This window comes from Caenorhabditis remanei, chromosome V (assembly GCF_010183535.1).
Source record: "Caenorhabditis remanei strain PX506 chromosome V, whole genome shotgun sequence".
Taxonomy (NCBI): Eukaryota; Metazoa; Nematoda; class Chromadorea; order Rhabditida; family Rhabditidae; genus Caenorhabditis; species Caenorhabditis remanei.
This window is the reverse complement of record NC_071332.1, coordinates 1,109,163-1,124,488: the sequence shown is the minus strand read 5'-3', so window position 1 is coordinate 1,124,488 and position 15,326 is coordinate 1,109,163. Positions and strand designations below refer to the sequence as shown.

Here is a 15,326-nt window from a genome sequence, read left to right as displayed (position 1 = left end):
TGTGCAAAGAAAGATTGTAAAAATTTCGGATTTTCTGATCGAACAAGGGAAAAGTCAATATGTTTAAATATGCGAATGCTAATGAAAGTTGAGGAAGATTTCGAAAAAAAATTTTCATCGACTCTGAAACCCGGTTTTTGCAGTCTGGTTACTGTAGAAACAACTGGACAACTGGAATTGGAATTTGAATTGGAACAACTGGAATTTGAAATTCCATGGATTTCAAGCAGTTTTGAGCCCTTTTCGGTAAATTTTAAGAGACAATGTCTCGCTCAAGTTATTCCGTTTTGACTGATTTTTTGATATGTTAGTATCCTTGGAATTCTAAGAATTCAATACGATACCAGATTAGGCTCCGCCCCGTTTGACCTACCGAAACGATCGACTGAAGTTGAAAAATTAAAATTTTTCTTTTGAAAGATAGGACCAAAATTCTTTCAGAATTGAATTGCCAGCCTCGTTTTAAGCATTTTATAAGAGAAACTGTTTTTTCTAGCTCCCCTGCCACATATAGAAAAAATTGTCAATTTGTTCAAGTTTTTTTTTGATTTTTCGGCAGGTCGATGATAAAAAAGAGAACTTGTGCGGAATCAAAAGAAATTGATTTTAATCTAACGTGAACGGTGCCAAAACGTCCAACCTGAGTCAAAATTTACAAAATTTTTAGTTGTTACTGCATATTTACTGGATTTTAACTATCAAAAGTTTGAAAAACCGAGTTTCCGAAATTTCCGGAATTTCCGAAAATGAAATTCGGAAAAGTTCCGATTTCCGACATTTCTGAAATTTTTATTTCCGCACATCCCTGGTGGCAATCCTCCAAAGTCAATACGAAAAGAACGGTAAGACGTTGTTAAGGTCAACTGTTGCCTCTCCTCCCTAGATTGCCACTTCATGGATGGAATGATAATTAACAAACTTGATGTAATTCAATTGGTATCTTTATCTTTGGGGATTGAACCAAATACCTGGTTCGTTTGGAGGATGAGAACTGATTTACAGTACTGGCCATAAAGAATGCGAAACTTGCAGTTTTCAGTTGAAAATGGTCAGCTTTGTGAGTGTGGGACGGCCTCCCTGAAAGTTTCACAATATTGATTGTTTATGGACTGTACAGATCACAAATAGCGATTCATTTTTGTAGTTGACAACTTTTTTGTACGGGCACATTCAAAAAAGTTACAGGCAGTCTATGTAAAAAGCTCAGAAATTTCTCCGAGAAATTACTTTGACGATTGATAACTTTTTTGAATGTGCCCGTACAAAAAAGTTGTCAACTACAAAAATGAATCGCTATTTGTGATCTGTACAGTCCATAAACAATCGATATTGTGAAACTTTCAGGGAGGCCGTGTCACACTCACAAAGCTGACCATTTTCAACTGAAAACTGCAAGTGTCGAATTCTTTATGACCAATAATGAAACCAAGCATCTTATTCTGGACAAGAAATGAAAAACTTAAGAACCTCATGGGTGCTTTTAAAAGTTGCAAGATTTTGGTGGGTAACATCCTTGGCTTCTCTCTTTGCTTACTGTGTTTGGGTTTCCCTAGGTGTGTATCCCATGAGAATTAATGTTTTCGTTCCAGAAAACGTAATAAGCGAAAAAAACACATTTATTGAAAAAATGAAAATAAGAATTGGATAGCCAGAAAAACTGTAAAACCCGTTCGTATTCAATGCTGAATATTAATGTACTCTGTTTCGCAAGAGTTATTATTCCAGAGAGCGAAACAAATATCATAATTGTCTATGAATACAGAAGCTTCTACTCCATCGCCGTCTCTCATCAAATAGTCACGAGACCTAAAACCTGATCGAACTGACTTTTGAAACGGGGACCCCTTCAAGTGATTGACGTAATGCAACACTCTGAAAAAAGAAATTTCTTACTATTAAACTGAAAAAGAATAAAAAAAACGCACCTCATTTGCCAAGTGACATGAAGTATATCTTGTGGTCGATCTAGCTGTTGGACATCTATATCTTTCAATAGGTTTACAGCGTCATACTTTTTATAATTAAATGAATTAATTACAAGAGATTTCAAGTTTTGGAATCCTCGATTTGACTTCCATTCTTTCAGAAATTGACAGATGGTAGAATCATGAAATTTCGTTGAATGAAACTGAAGTCGGGTACCTCTAAAGCGAAGCAGAATCTCATCTCCATGTCCTTCATAATTGATTCTCAAGTGATCTGCTCCAAGAATCGCGGAATTCGTGCATAACTTTCCGTGGAATTCGCCATCAATTTCGATGTATTCCTGGTTTGGAGAAGTGACGAAGCATGCTTCCAACTCCTCGGCAGTCGTATTTTCAGGTATTTTGATGCAAGTTTTGTTGATGTTTTCGAGACTTAGTGGTAGTTTATGTTCAGTTGATTCAACCTCATAATCAATTGACGATCCGAAAAATTCATAGAGAAAATCATGAATTCCTTGGACAACGAGCTGCTTCTGCTCTTTGTCGTAGATAAATGAAAACCCGGAACGCTTCGAATGTAGACTGAAAGATGAAGTTTAGATTGAAAACAAAACCAAGTTAAGCTGACTCAAAAAATATACCAAAATGTAGATCTCGTCGAGTTCTACTGTACCGCCCAAAATAATTCCATATTTTGGTTTCTTCAGTTGAAAATTCCCAACTTTGAGAGTGTGTCATGGTAAAACTAAATGTCCCACAAAACAAGCTTTTAATGGATCATACAGATCAAGGGTTGAACTTCATTTTTGTAGTTGACAACTTTTTTGCACAGACACTCCCTAGCAAGTTACATATCGACAAAGCTATTTCTCCCTCAAATCGATCAATTTCAGTGTAAAATAGTGCGATTCTTCAGTGGTCGTCTTAAAATGACCATAACTTGCTAGGGAATGCCTGTACAAAAAAGTTGTCAACTACAAAAATGAAGCCCTCTTATTAATCTGTATAAACCATTAAAATTGTACTTTGTGGATGAAACTGTTTTACTGTGACACACTCTCAAAGTACGGCATTTTAAACTGAAAACTCAAAATCTGATATAATTTTGGCCGGTACTGTATGTACATGACCTACTACGGGCCCGGACACGTTACTCGCTTCAAACTCCATGTTGTGGGTTGAAAAATATACCAAAATGTAGATCTCAACATGCTCTATCTCTCTGATCTAATTTGGGCCGAATGGTAAATTAGTAATGTGCAGCGGGACGGGCTAAAACAGCTTTTTTGCGTTTTTCGCGTTTTTCTGCACAATAACGATCCGCTATCCGGCCCGTAGTAGGTCTCGCCGAGATCTACATTTTGGTATAATTTTCAGCTCATAAGCTTGAGTTCGAAGCGAGTTACAGACAGGCCGGTTCACAAGAACGTATTAAATCAATACTCACCAGATTGGAGTCTCCTTTCGCATTCCAAACACATCCATCGCGGTCATGACCGGCTGTTCCAGCGTAACTGGTGATATATAGAAAGGCCACCAAACATTATCTCCTCTTACATTAATATACACGTTGTCCTCTTCTGTGAACAAGTATCTGATGTATTTGATATCAATCCATCGGTATCTTTCAAGACATCGAATCAAATGTCTGGTTCGTTTGGAGCAAAAGGCTAGGATTAGCAATGGGTGGAATTGAAGAAATCCAAATATTTTTTGCTGGACAATAGAAGGAAATTTTAGGAGTTGCATTGACAAGACTCTGAGGATTGTGAGGGGTCTGTGAGGGTGAGTGGACGACGTACCAATCTACTCAAGAAGAGGACCACTAGACGTTTTGGGGTCAACTGTGATCTCTATCTATTTGCCTACTATTCTCAACGTACCAGTTTCCTCACTGTCTGTTCCGTTTGAAGATGACGAACTCTACAGTTCAGTCAAGTGTTCCATAAGAGAGAAAGCATTTATTCATTAAAGATTTATTCCGAAATCGAAGGGAAAGCTTTATGTAATAATAAAAAAGGTCATCTCATTGAATGGAATTACTCGACTCCGCGATTTTTTTTGTCAGAAAAATGAAAATTTTCAAAAAACAAATTTTCCGATTCCGAAGCGAATTTCCTATTTTCATTTGAAGTCGATGGTCCCATTTCTCCATTACGAAGCCAGTTTCCCTAAAAAATCTAAATTTTAACTTCTTTGAGTGAAAAGAGAAGAAAATCCGGTTGAAACCCAAAAAATTTCCACAGTTTTGGTTTTACTTTCAGCTTAATTTAAAAGTTTTCTCACATTTCAGCTTCTTCCAGCTTCAATGTCTGTTTCCTGAAAGTTTTCCTGAAATTCTGAAATAAAACTCTCTTCTGAAAGCTTTCAAAACCTAAAAACAGTGATTGTCAGTTATTTCTACAGTAATAGGACTGCAAAACACACTCAAGGGCCTACCAACGTAATGAACATCCCGTTTTCTTTCTCGTTTCTTCTCCAAAGCACACTCATCTAACAATACATGTCATGTAAATTTTCAGAGGTAACTATGAACCTATTGAAGCTCCCATCTCTTGTCCAGCAGAAGATATTTGGATTTATCGAATTTGATAATCTCCTAGTTCTATCTCTAATTCTTTCATTCTGCTCCAAACGAACCAGATATTTGGCTCGTCCCCTACAAAAATACCGTTCGAAATACATCACCACTATAACAACGTCTTACCGTCCTTTTCGGATTCGCTTTGGAGGATTGCCACGTCATCTGCACACCTTCAGTCTCTACCTGTCTGCGCACAGTGTCCCACCAACAGGGTTCATATGAAGAGAAGGACGTCAACGTGTTGAGAACCTTAGATTCGGACAGTAAGCAAACAGAAAATTGGTCCAAGATGCTAAATAACGTACGGACATCTTCTTATCGTCTTTCTGGGTTTGCCACGTCACCAGTGCGGGCACACACATAGCGATCAGACACCTCGCCTACTCTAGGAAGGAGAGGCAACAGTTGACCCTAACGACGTCTTTTCGTATTGGCTTTAGAGGATTGCCACGTCGTTTACACACAGACTCACAAACCAATCAATTAAACCTCCTTACTAGACCAATCCCCCCAAATCTTGCCCACCTTTTTCTCATATTTTAATAATTTCTTGAATAACTTATTTCAGATCAGAAGCTTTTCGACAATGCAAAGAGATCGTCCACCTCAGTTTCTTATATTAAAACTCCCGGGAGTTGCATTGAATGAAGTGATGCGGAACATGGATGGAAGTGAAATGCAAGTTTTTGAAACAAATTGGTACTCTAATCACTATTTTTCAGAATAAAACTGGCAATGTGCTCTCATCGACTGGAATTATCTATGAGATCATGGAAGTACAAACTCAAAAAACTCGAAGTTGAATTAAGACATGAATCTCTCCTATTCGACCTAACACAAGAAAATAACAGCTCTGAAATTGTTTTCAGGGATATAGAGCGGAAGCCCCATTCAGAGCCTCTAACCAAAATATCTCAATTGTGTGACAGGTGAGTTTTCAATGTAAGACGTAAGCGAACAAGTGTATTTAGATTGGAGAAAAACAAGTACTCGGCAGCATATATTCAAGGTTTCTCCCGGGAAACCATGCTTGATTTATACAATCTTGTCGTGTCACTCTACGCACCTGCCACTATTAGATGGGTACTTGACGTCTATGAGTTATCACGAGAGACTCTTCTGAGATATTTGGATATGGGTTTGGCTATAAACTGTTCTGAGATAAGTATCGAAAATGGTGATCTGAGTATTGAACGATTAACCGAATTGATGGATAGAATAACAGTAACAAAAATACTAAAAGTTACTTCATGGATTCCATCAGATTTCAAACATCCAAATGTAAGTATTTGTTCTTCTTAAAAATAGTCTTATGGTGATGATTTCAGGCATTCAAATATCGGGCTATATGATATAGAATGGCACGATGGGTTACTCTGGATGACCTCAAGTTCGTCAGAAATGCCGATTCAGTTGTATTAGAATGGACAAACTTTGATTATAAGGATATGAATGAGTTTCTCAGATATTGGGTTGATTGTGATGAGGAAATGATGAAGCGGTTGGAGTTGAAAATCCGTAAAGAAATCGATCAGAATGTTCTTACTGACCAGCTTTTTGTTTTGAAAGTTGAGGAGGGAAATTCACAACATTACTACTTGTGAGTTAATTGATTAATTTGTTAATTGACTAATTTCATGTATCCATTTCAGAAAAAAGAGAAACCAGAACACAGGAAAGATTGTGTTAGGTCATTTGGAAGTGAAGGAGTTCAACTGGATCGTCTTTTCAGAAACGAATTTCAATGAGAAGGGGAATACCATGACAACATTGAATGCTTCTGTGAGAAAGTTTTTGTTGGAACAATGATATAACCGCATACCTTAAATATCTGTCGATTATTTCAGTCTTAAACTATTTTTTGAAGAATTAACAATTAAACCTTTAATTTTAATCTACATCTGAACAAGTAATTTGTTGAAAGTGCATTTTTCTTCTGTCTTTAATAAAAAATGTAATTGCTTGAACCATTCTTGAATTCCAGCTGAATAAAAAGAGTTTTGATACTGTGTCACAATCTCATTTAATTAGAAAACGTAGATCAAGACTAGAATTTTATTTTCTGACAATTTGTTGTCAGTTTAACGTCTCTGGAATACAACTTGTCAACTCAACGGCCCGATCACTCCGGGTCACACCATACTTGTAAACCGGGCCGAAATGGGCCGACACGGGCCGGCGCGTAACTCGCTTCAAACTCAATGTTATGAGCTGAAAAATATACCAAAATGTAGATCTCGACGAGTTCTATGTCCGTGACCTACTGCGGACCGGATGGCTGTTAGTTAATGTCCCGCGGGCGGGGGAAAAGTGCCAAAAAAGCCATTCTAGCCCAGCCCGCGGCACATTGAGATCTACATTTTGGTATATTTTTGAGCTCATAACCGGCCCGTGTAGACCCTGGAAAGTGTACTGATAAGAAGTTGGCCAATGAAGGAAAAGGAAACAGAAACAGTTGTTTGGTGCTTTTGGCAGGTTGAGAACAACATTTAGTCAACAAAAACATTTATTAGAAAAACAATACAAAGTGTCCTTTAAAGTTACATAATAGGAATATGACAACATACCGTAAAACCTGTAATAGAGGCGCCCCTGTTCCCAGCGGTATATCTCGGTTCCCAAGGTAAATATCAAAAAACTGTTAACTGACAAAATATAGCTTAATATTCTTAGAATATTTCTTTAGCTGAGAAAATTTTCATATCTTTAAAGAGAACCGAGATAGGATGCTTCAAACTCTAGTTATAGGTTTTACGGTAACTATTTTCATACATCGGTTGAGAATTTGATGACACTTGGCACATATATACTTTTGATTAAATGGCGGCTTGAGAATTAGCAAAATCCTGCTGATTAATTGAAAAACTATTCTACAAATTCTCAAACCGCCATTTAATCGAAAGTATATATGTCCCAAGTTGCATCAAAATCGCAACCGGTGTATGAAAGAGATTTGTATAAAAATGACAGTTTTTGAGAGTACTCAGGAACATTTTCGTACTCTTCATTTTTGCAGTTAACAACTTTTGGATAGCTCTTATAGGTTTTGTGATAAAATCGTTCAACTTTACTGAAAGAAAATGAGACACAGAGAGACAGAGAGCTCTTTGTTTCTCACACTTGGTAAGCTACGTACTTTGAAGACGCGTATCTCGAAATCTGAAAAAGTTAACAAAAAGTTCTCAACTACAAAAATGAAAACATTATGAAAACATTAGTCATCTCGCCAACACATCTTCTCCAGTTAATTTTTCAATTCTGCATTTTTCTCCATCTCTTCCAGAATAGCTAGAAAACGAGGACAGTAATCAGAATCATATGTGAAAAACTGCATCCACCTTTCGTAAACGAATTCCAAACGACCTAACACAAGCCTTCCAGTTTTATGATTTCTCTTTTTTCTGAAATAGGTTTTGAACTTTTAACATAAACTAATTTATCAATTGACTCACATGTAGTAAATCTGTGATTTTCCCTTCTTAGCTTTCAAAACCAAAAGTTGATCAAAGAGGATATTCTTATCGATAACTTCATCTCTACGCATATTTAACTTCAATCGTTTCATCATTTCCTCGTCACAATCAACCCAATATCTGAGAAACTCATTCATATCCTTACACTCAAATCTTGCCCATTCTAATGCAACTGAATCGACATTTCTAATAGACTTGAGGTGATCCAGGGTAACCCATTCTGCCATTTTATACCAAAAAGCCCGATATTTAAATGCCTGAAATGAACATTATAATTACTCTTTTTAAGAAAAACGAATACTCACATTTGGATGTTTGAAATTTGATGGAATCCATGAGGTAACTTTTAGTCCTTTTGTTACCGGTATTCTGTCCATCAGTTCTGTTAACCGCTCAATACTCAATTGACCACTTTCGATACTTATCTCAGAACAGTTTATAGCCAAAGCCATATCCAAATATTTCAGAAGAGTCTCTCGTGATAGCACATTGACGTCAAGTACCCATCTGATAGTGGCAGGTGCATAGAGTGACATGACAAGATTGTATAAATCAAACATTGTTTCCCGGGAGAAACCTCGAATATATACTGCCGAGTGTTTGTTTTTCTCCAATCTAAATAGACTTGTTCGCTTACGTCTTACATTGAAAACTCACCTGTCACACAATTGAGACATCTTGGTTACAGGCTCTAAATGGGGCTTCCGCTCGATATCCCTAAAAACAATTTGAGAGCTGTTACTTTCTTCTGTTAGCTTGAAATTCAGAGATTCATGTCTTAAAGAAACATCGAGTTTTTTGAGTTTGTACTTCCATGATCTCATAGATAATTCCTGTCGATGAGAGCACATTGAAAGTTTTATTCTGAAAATATTTATCAGAAGACATTTTCAATTCAAAACTTGCATTTCGCTTCCATCCATGTTCCGCATCACTTCATTCAATGCAACTGCCGGGAGTTTTAATATGGGAAACGGAGGTGGAGGGTCTCCTTTCATTGTCGAAAAGTTTCTGATCTGGAATAAGTTATTCAAGAAATTATTGTTATATGAGAAAAAGGTGGGCAAGATTTGGGGGGATTGGTCTAGTAAGGAGGTTTAATTGAATGGTTTGTGAGTCTGTGTGTAAAAGACGTGGCAATCCTCTAAAGCCAATACGAAAAGACGTCGATCAGGTCAACTCTTGCCTCTCCTCCCTAGAGTAGACGAGGTGGCTGTTCTCTATGTGTGTGTCCGCATTGGTGACGTGGCAAACCCAGAAAGACGATAAGAAGATGTCCGTCCGTTATTTAGAATCTTGGACCAATTCTCTGTTTGCTAACTGTCCGAATCTAAGGTTCTTAATACGTTGACGTCCTTCTCTTTATATGAACCCTGTTGGTGGGACACTGTGCGCAGACAGGTAGAGACTGAAGGTCGATATGAATGTCTAAATTTAGACTTTAAAAAAGTTATACAAATAACTTTCCGTTTTTGAAACTCAAATTTAATGATATTATACAGTAACGATCAATAGGATATACACTATGGCTCAAAATTGTCTAACTTTGAGAGGGTGCGATGATAATATTAATTTTGTCATCAAGTAGATTTGTAATGAATTATACAAATCAAAAGTACAGCTCCGTTTTTTTAGTTGGCAACTTTTTTGTACGGACACTCCCTAGAAAGTCGGCATCTATGTGGCGTCCAGATGGGGCAAAGTCTGGAGCTAAACGGAAATTCTGAACCGTTTTTCAAACATTATTTCAAAACCCACAAGTGTACATTAGATGAGACTTTAGGTGTTCTTTCAATATCGGAAAACAGGGTTGTAGGGAGCAGAAAACAACATCAGTAACAGGTTTATTCATACAAATTTTTATTAGAAAACAACAAAAATACATCAAAAAAGTACGAGAAAGAATCAGAAAGAATCGAGTTATTTCAACGAGCAATAGTTTCCTTTCCAGAGAGCGAAACGAACATCATGATCTTCTATTAATACAGAAGCTTCTACTCCATCATCATCTCTTATCAAGTAGTCACGAGACGTTAAACCTGATGGAAACGACTTCAGAGGAAAAAATCCGACCATCATAGAAGAGGGATATGAGATGCTGAAATATCATAATTTGTTCATCTGGAAAACATGAAATCTTATTGGACGCACCTCATTCGCCAATTGATATGAAAAATATCTTCTGCTTTATCGAGCTGTCTGACATCTATATCTTTCAAAAGTTCAGCGGCGTCGTAGTTTTTATAATCAAAAGAGTTTATCACAAGAGACTTCAAGTTCTGGAATCCTCGATTTGACTTCCACTCTTTTAGAAATTGACAGATGGTAGAATCATGAATTTTCGCTGCATGAAATTGAAGTCGGGTACCTCTAAAGCGAAGTAGAATCTCATCTCCATGATCTCCTCTGAAAATGACTCTCAAGTGTTTAGCCCCATAAATAACAGAGTTCGTACTGAGAATTCCATTGAAATGTCCGTCAATTTCAATGTAATCCTGGTTTGGAGAAGCGGGGAAACATGCTTCCAACTCTTCGACTGTCGTGTTTTCTGGTACTTTAATACAAGATTTGTTGATGTTTTTCAGACTTGGTGGCAGTTCATTTTCAGTTTTGATCTCATAATCGATTGATGACGATCCGAAAAATTGATACAGATAATCATGAATTCCATGGATAACTAGGTGCTTCTGTTTTCTGTTGTAGAGATATTCGTTTCCGGAATATCTCGGATGCAAACTGGAAATGGTATTAAATCGGATACAAATAATAATGAAAGACAGTATTCAATCCAAACTTTGCCTAATACTTACCGGATAGGAATCTCTGGTCCCATTCCAAACACATCCATCGGAGTAATGACCGGCTGTTCCGGTGTAATTGGTGATAAATAAAAGAACACGTTCATAGTTTCTAATCTCACCCAAACATCGATTTTGTCATTTTCATCAAAAGAATATTTCACAAATTTGATATCTTTCCATCGATGTCTTTGTAGAGATTGAATCAAATACCTTGTTCGTTTGGAGCAGAAAGATAGAACCAGAAGATTATCAAATTCGATGAACCTGATTATTTTCTGCTGGACGAGTGATGGGAACTTCAACAGTTGCATGGTTACTTCTGAAAATTTACGTTATAATTAGATGAACACGGTTTGGAGAAGACAGAAAACGAGAAAAAAACGGGATGTTCATTAGGTAGGTACGTTGGCCCTTGAGTGTGTGTAGACGACGTGGCAGTCCTCAATAAACAATAATCACAGGTTTAGAGCCTTAGGCCAGCTGTGGTCTCAACTTTTTTGCCTACTGTGCTAACTAGGGAATGACTTACACATAGGTTGGAGAAACACAACATGACCTATATCGCTGGAAAGCTGACGTTTCCCTGATTCCGAATCTATATTCAGTTTTTGCAGTGGCCCTCCCAGTTTTGAGAAATTCGGCTCCAAAGTTTGGGTAAATTTTAGTGCTAAAACTCAAGTTGTCAACCCGCGTGTTGCCATAACGCGTAAATCCATTCGGAGGATAGTTAAATCAGCGGTTGAATGGTCGAAGGGGTTACAGGTGGGGTAGTAGGTGGACACTCTGTGGATCGACTCCTTGCCTTTTTTCCTTCTTTTTTACTTTTTTGTAATCCTCCTTTTTGGGTCCCATGGTCTTCACAATGTGTCAGAATTCGGTTTTTGAAGCTTTTCGAGTCTATATTGACTTCCTGCGACGTTTTAAGAAAAAAAAATTTTTCAAGAAATTCAACTTTTCTGTGACCAAGTCTATGGTGGGCAGTCGGAATTTTTTTTATTTAAATTATCGTTAAAAGTTAGAAAAACAATAGAAAATGTTATAGCAAGGTATAAAAATTATTTTTTCCAAAGTTTACTAGTCTAGTTACTCTGGTATGTACTTCTTTGAAGCAATTACTCTGCTTCTTCGCAGGAAGTCAATATACGTCGCAGGAAGTCAATATAGACTCGAAAAGCTTCAAAAACCGAATTCTGACACATTGTGAAGACCATGGGACCCAAAAAGGAGGATTACAAAAAAGTAAAAAAGAAGGAAAAAAGGCAAGGAGTCGATCCACAGAGTGTCCACCTACTACCCCACCTGTAACCCCTTCGACCATTCAACACAGGTGAACCGCTGGGAATCCTATATGTGAAGGTGCCAGAATAGCGCCCTATGTGTGTCCATAAATGAAAAGTGGATCGCGCGTGTGCCGCATATGTGCGGTCGTCTTTTCTGTGTACTGGCAGCGCGTGCACCCATATAGGTTGCACATAGGATTCACATGTCAGTGAGAATTAGGCACATGTGGAATGCTAAAAATTGTCATTTGGAACGCAGAGGCCGGAAACTCATGCACGTTGTGAAACGTGGTGAGTCGGAAATCGTGGAAATGAGTTCGAAAAGATTTGAGATTCAATTTTACAGAACTTTTGTTCGTTTTATAAGTCTTATAGTTGTTTTTTCTGTTTGAACCTTATAATGCCGAAAACAATTTTGAGCCATTTTGATACGAAAAAGAGGAAACATGAAGAAGGTATGCAGATAATTGGTTATTCAAGAGATAAATTGAAATTCTAATAGACGAAGAGTTACGTGAGAGAGATGTGTATCCTGTGGACCTTGATGTTTCCGGAATCCGCGAAAATGATGACACTGAGGGAGGCAACTTGAACAGTTCATATGAAGAAGATATGAATCATGAATATGACGACGATGAAGATGAGATGAGAATGGAAGATGTAGACATGGCAGATGATGACGAGACGGAGAGTTTTGGAGGTATAATTGGAATGAATGATAAAGGTTTCACGAAACTTAAAACGAAGTGTTTAGAGTTTTCCAAAATGATAAGAGATGCTTCTGATGCTCAGTTACAGTTGCTTTTGACCGGTTGTTTGGGAAGGTGGACTCAGCGAGGTAGGATAAACGTCAATGCCTGCTGATACAGTAATTTTTAGATTTCGAAAGAACTTTAACATCGTTCGATGATGAGTTTTCCGCAAAAGTGAGAAATATTTGGAATTGTAAAAAGAGTTCGTTAAGTGTCGTTTATATTTGTAACTCTTGTGGGACGGTTCTGCAAAAAGGAAGACAATGGTTTTCATCAAAAAAATCAAAGAGGTGGTGAAAATATTTTAAATTTTCAGTTGTACGGATGGTCATATTGCAAAATTTGTCCGTTTGGGTGTGAGCTCACAACTTTCTGAATTGATTAATGCATATTACGATTCCATTTTGAACATTCGCCAGAAATTGAAACGTGGAGAAGCGACGAAACACAACTTGGCCGGCCCATTTTTCCGCCCTCTTTGGCAGACGGAGCCTGAAGGGAATGTTTATCTGTCTGGGGTTCTGTCGGTCGACGGAGTGTGTGTTCCCGGCAACAAGAAGTAGGAGCAGTGAGAAATGCTGAAAAATATTAGAATTGCAGGAAAGTATGGCCGATCACCATGGTGGTAGTTGATTTAAAGACATCTGAAATGCAGGAGTCTTCAAACGTTCTTGTTGAAGGGATAGTAGAGTGTTCTGAGAATCCATCTACAACTTTATGGAACTCGATCTATGATTTGGTCTGTTCTGACTGTCACAAATTGAGTATACGCGTAAAGAATAAGACGTTCACGTTACACTGCGTTACTGTATCAGCTGACCAGCCGGTGTGAATATCAAAAGTTTTAGAGCTAGTTTCCAGTTTTCAGGCGAAAAGAGGTTTACTGGGAATGAAGAGCCACCATGCAGCCGGATCTTGTTTTTTTTGTATGTCTTCTGGAACGTTTTATAAATCGAAGGGATCTTCACGACAGGAACGTGGATTCGACGAAACGATGAAGGACAGTATGAACGGGTTGAACGGGTTCAATTCAGTCCCTTCTAAATATAACAATCTCTTTATGCCTTACGAAACACCGGTTGATGTACTTCACAATTTTGGAGAGGGTATATTTGAGGTTATATGTAAAGGTCATTTTTTCAACTGGAAGAAGTTGTAAAGTTGTAGTGCTTTCAGAGTTGTTTATTAAAGACAGTTCGCTCGTGCCCAAATCTGATTTGTTTAAATGTTCACATTGTGATTATATGCACGAGCTGAGCAATGTAGTGTTGCCGTCGGAATTTGCTAACATATCTAACAGGAGAAATGCCACTGACAAGATATTGGTATGTTCCGAGTGATTAGGGTAATTATTATCTACGATTCCCTCAATTTCTAGTTCTTTCGGTTGACCTTGTGCCTAAATGCGATCGCCTCCGACACTTTGAATACAAAAGCTCGTTTAGTAATCATTGCACTTTCTCTTCTTTGCAATAAAATGTACACAGGAGGTCGAGCTTCTCAAATATTTGATGGAGAGATGACTGCCTCAGCGTCGTGGTTTCTGATGGAAGCTAGTGAGCGTTACATATCCTGCAAAGCACACGTAAGTTGTAGTGAATTCAACTAGTTTCTGAATCCAGTCCAGGAAATACTTTACCATCTGCCACATGCCAATATGTTATTCAACAATGTTGCCCCGCTTTCCACTTTTTGTTTTGAGTCAGCCTATCAGTACATTCTCCTGGGATACTCTTCCAAAATTACACGGAACCACTCTGAAACCGTATGTTCGCGGTGAGGTGTCACACAGGAAATCATCATAATCAACTGTGACAGTTTCAGCGTTTTACTACACAACCTTTTAAGAAGAGAAATCGCAAACCGTGCCGAGAGTAGTCATTCAAAAAAACTAAAGAAATTCTGCTCTTTAGCTCCAGGAGTTTTCAAGCCTTCTTCTGCTTTGAAGTATCGGGTAGACAAATTGAAAACCGAAGACATTGTTTCCACCCTCGATATCAACTGTAATTATTTTGGCTTCCTTTCGATGTCGTTAGGCTCCTTGAAATCGGAATACTGTGATTCGAAGACTCAAAACGATATATTCTTCGTCGAGAACTCTGGAAAAATGGAATGTTACAGATTTGTTGTTGCATTTGAGGTCGATGGCTTAAAAAAGGTATTAGCTGAACCTATACGCTCCACAGAGGAAAGGTTTCTGTCACTTCGCACTGGAGTGGAGGAGCTCGCTGACACAGATCTTCACTACGGTCTAACAGTTCTAAAAATGATGGACAGCTACGAAGGAATTACGTGCGGAAGGTTAACAGGAGAGAGATCAATCATTGCGGCTTCATCAATACATTCCATTGCATGTTACACTTATAGCGATGATTCCATCATAGCTTTGGCCATCAACGGAATAGCTGTTCATAATTGACTTCTCTTTCTCTCTTCAAAATCTTCAAATAAACCGATTGATTCGTCATCAATGTTACGGGAACCTGAAAAATGAAAGGCGGAGAAGTATTA

At 37.9% G+C, this 15,326-nt stretch overlaps 4 protein-coding genes and 1 pseudogene across 5 annotated transcripts; 3 read left to right on the top strand and 2 right to left on the bottom strand.

Moving 5' to 3' along the window:
• Positions 1 to 4,455: 4,455 nt before the first annotated feature.
• Positions 4,456 to 5,861, top strand: GCK72_016602 (uncharacterized protein; the record flags this gene model as incomplete). Its single annotated transcript, XM_053731583.1, has 4 exons — positions 4,456 to 4,721; positions 5,232 to 5,438; positions 5,481 to 5,790; positions 5,838 to 5,861. The coding sequence occupies 4 exons, from the start codon at positions 4,456 to 4,458 to the stop codon at positions 5,859 to 5,861; spliced, it is 807 nt and encodes a 268-aa protein (XP_053580496.1).
• A 6-nt stretch (positions 5,862 to 5,867) lies between these two features.
• On the top strand, positions 5,868 to 6,318 carry GCK72_016601 (uncharacterized protein; the record flags this gene model as incomplete). The annotated part of the gene is made up of 2 exons (XM_053731582.1): positions 5,868 to 6,109; positions 6,162 to 6,318. The coding sequence occupies 2 exons, from the start codon at positions 5,868 to 5,870 to the stop codon at positions 6,316 to 6,318; spliced, it is 399 nt and encodes a 132-aa protein (XP_053580495.1).
• Positions 6,319 to 7,753: 1,435 nt separating this feature from the next.
• Positions 7,754 to 8,833, bottom strand: GCK72_016600 (uncharacterized protein; the record flags this gene model as incomplete). The annotated part of the gene is made up of 4 exons (XM_053731581.1): positions 7,754 to 7,910; positions 7,962 to 8,239; positions 8,288 to 8,597; positions 8,640 to 8,833. 4 exons carry the CDS (start codon positions 8,831 to 8,833, stop codon positions 7,754 to 7,756), a joined length of 939 nt encoding a protein of 312 aa, XP_053580494.1.
• Positions 8,834 to 9,902: 1,069 nt separating this feature from the next.
• GCK72_016599 lies at positions 9,903 to 11,316 on the bottom strand (annotated as a pseudogene). The gene is made up of 4 exons: positions 11,313 to 11,316; positions 10,793 to 11,102; positions 10,134 to 10,718; positions 9,903 to 10,080 (listed from the first exon to the last, which is right to left on the bottom strand). Coding segments are annotated over exons 1-4 (1,077 nt in total).
• Positions 11,317 to 12,675: 1,359 nt separating this feature from the next.
• On the top strand, positions 12,676 to 15,234 carry GCK72_016598 (uncharacterized protein; the record flags this gene model as incomplete). Its single annotated transcript, XM_053731580.1, has 2 exons — positions 12,676 to 12,763; positions 14,729 to 15,234. The coding sequence occupies 2 exons, from the start codon at positions 12,676 to 12,678 to the stop codon at positions 15,232 to 15,234; spliced, it is 594 nt and encodes a 197-aa protein (XP_053580493.1).
• Between the last annotated feature and the right edge of the window lie 92 nt (positions 15,235 to 15,326).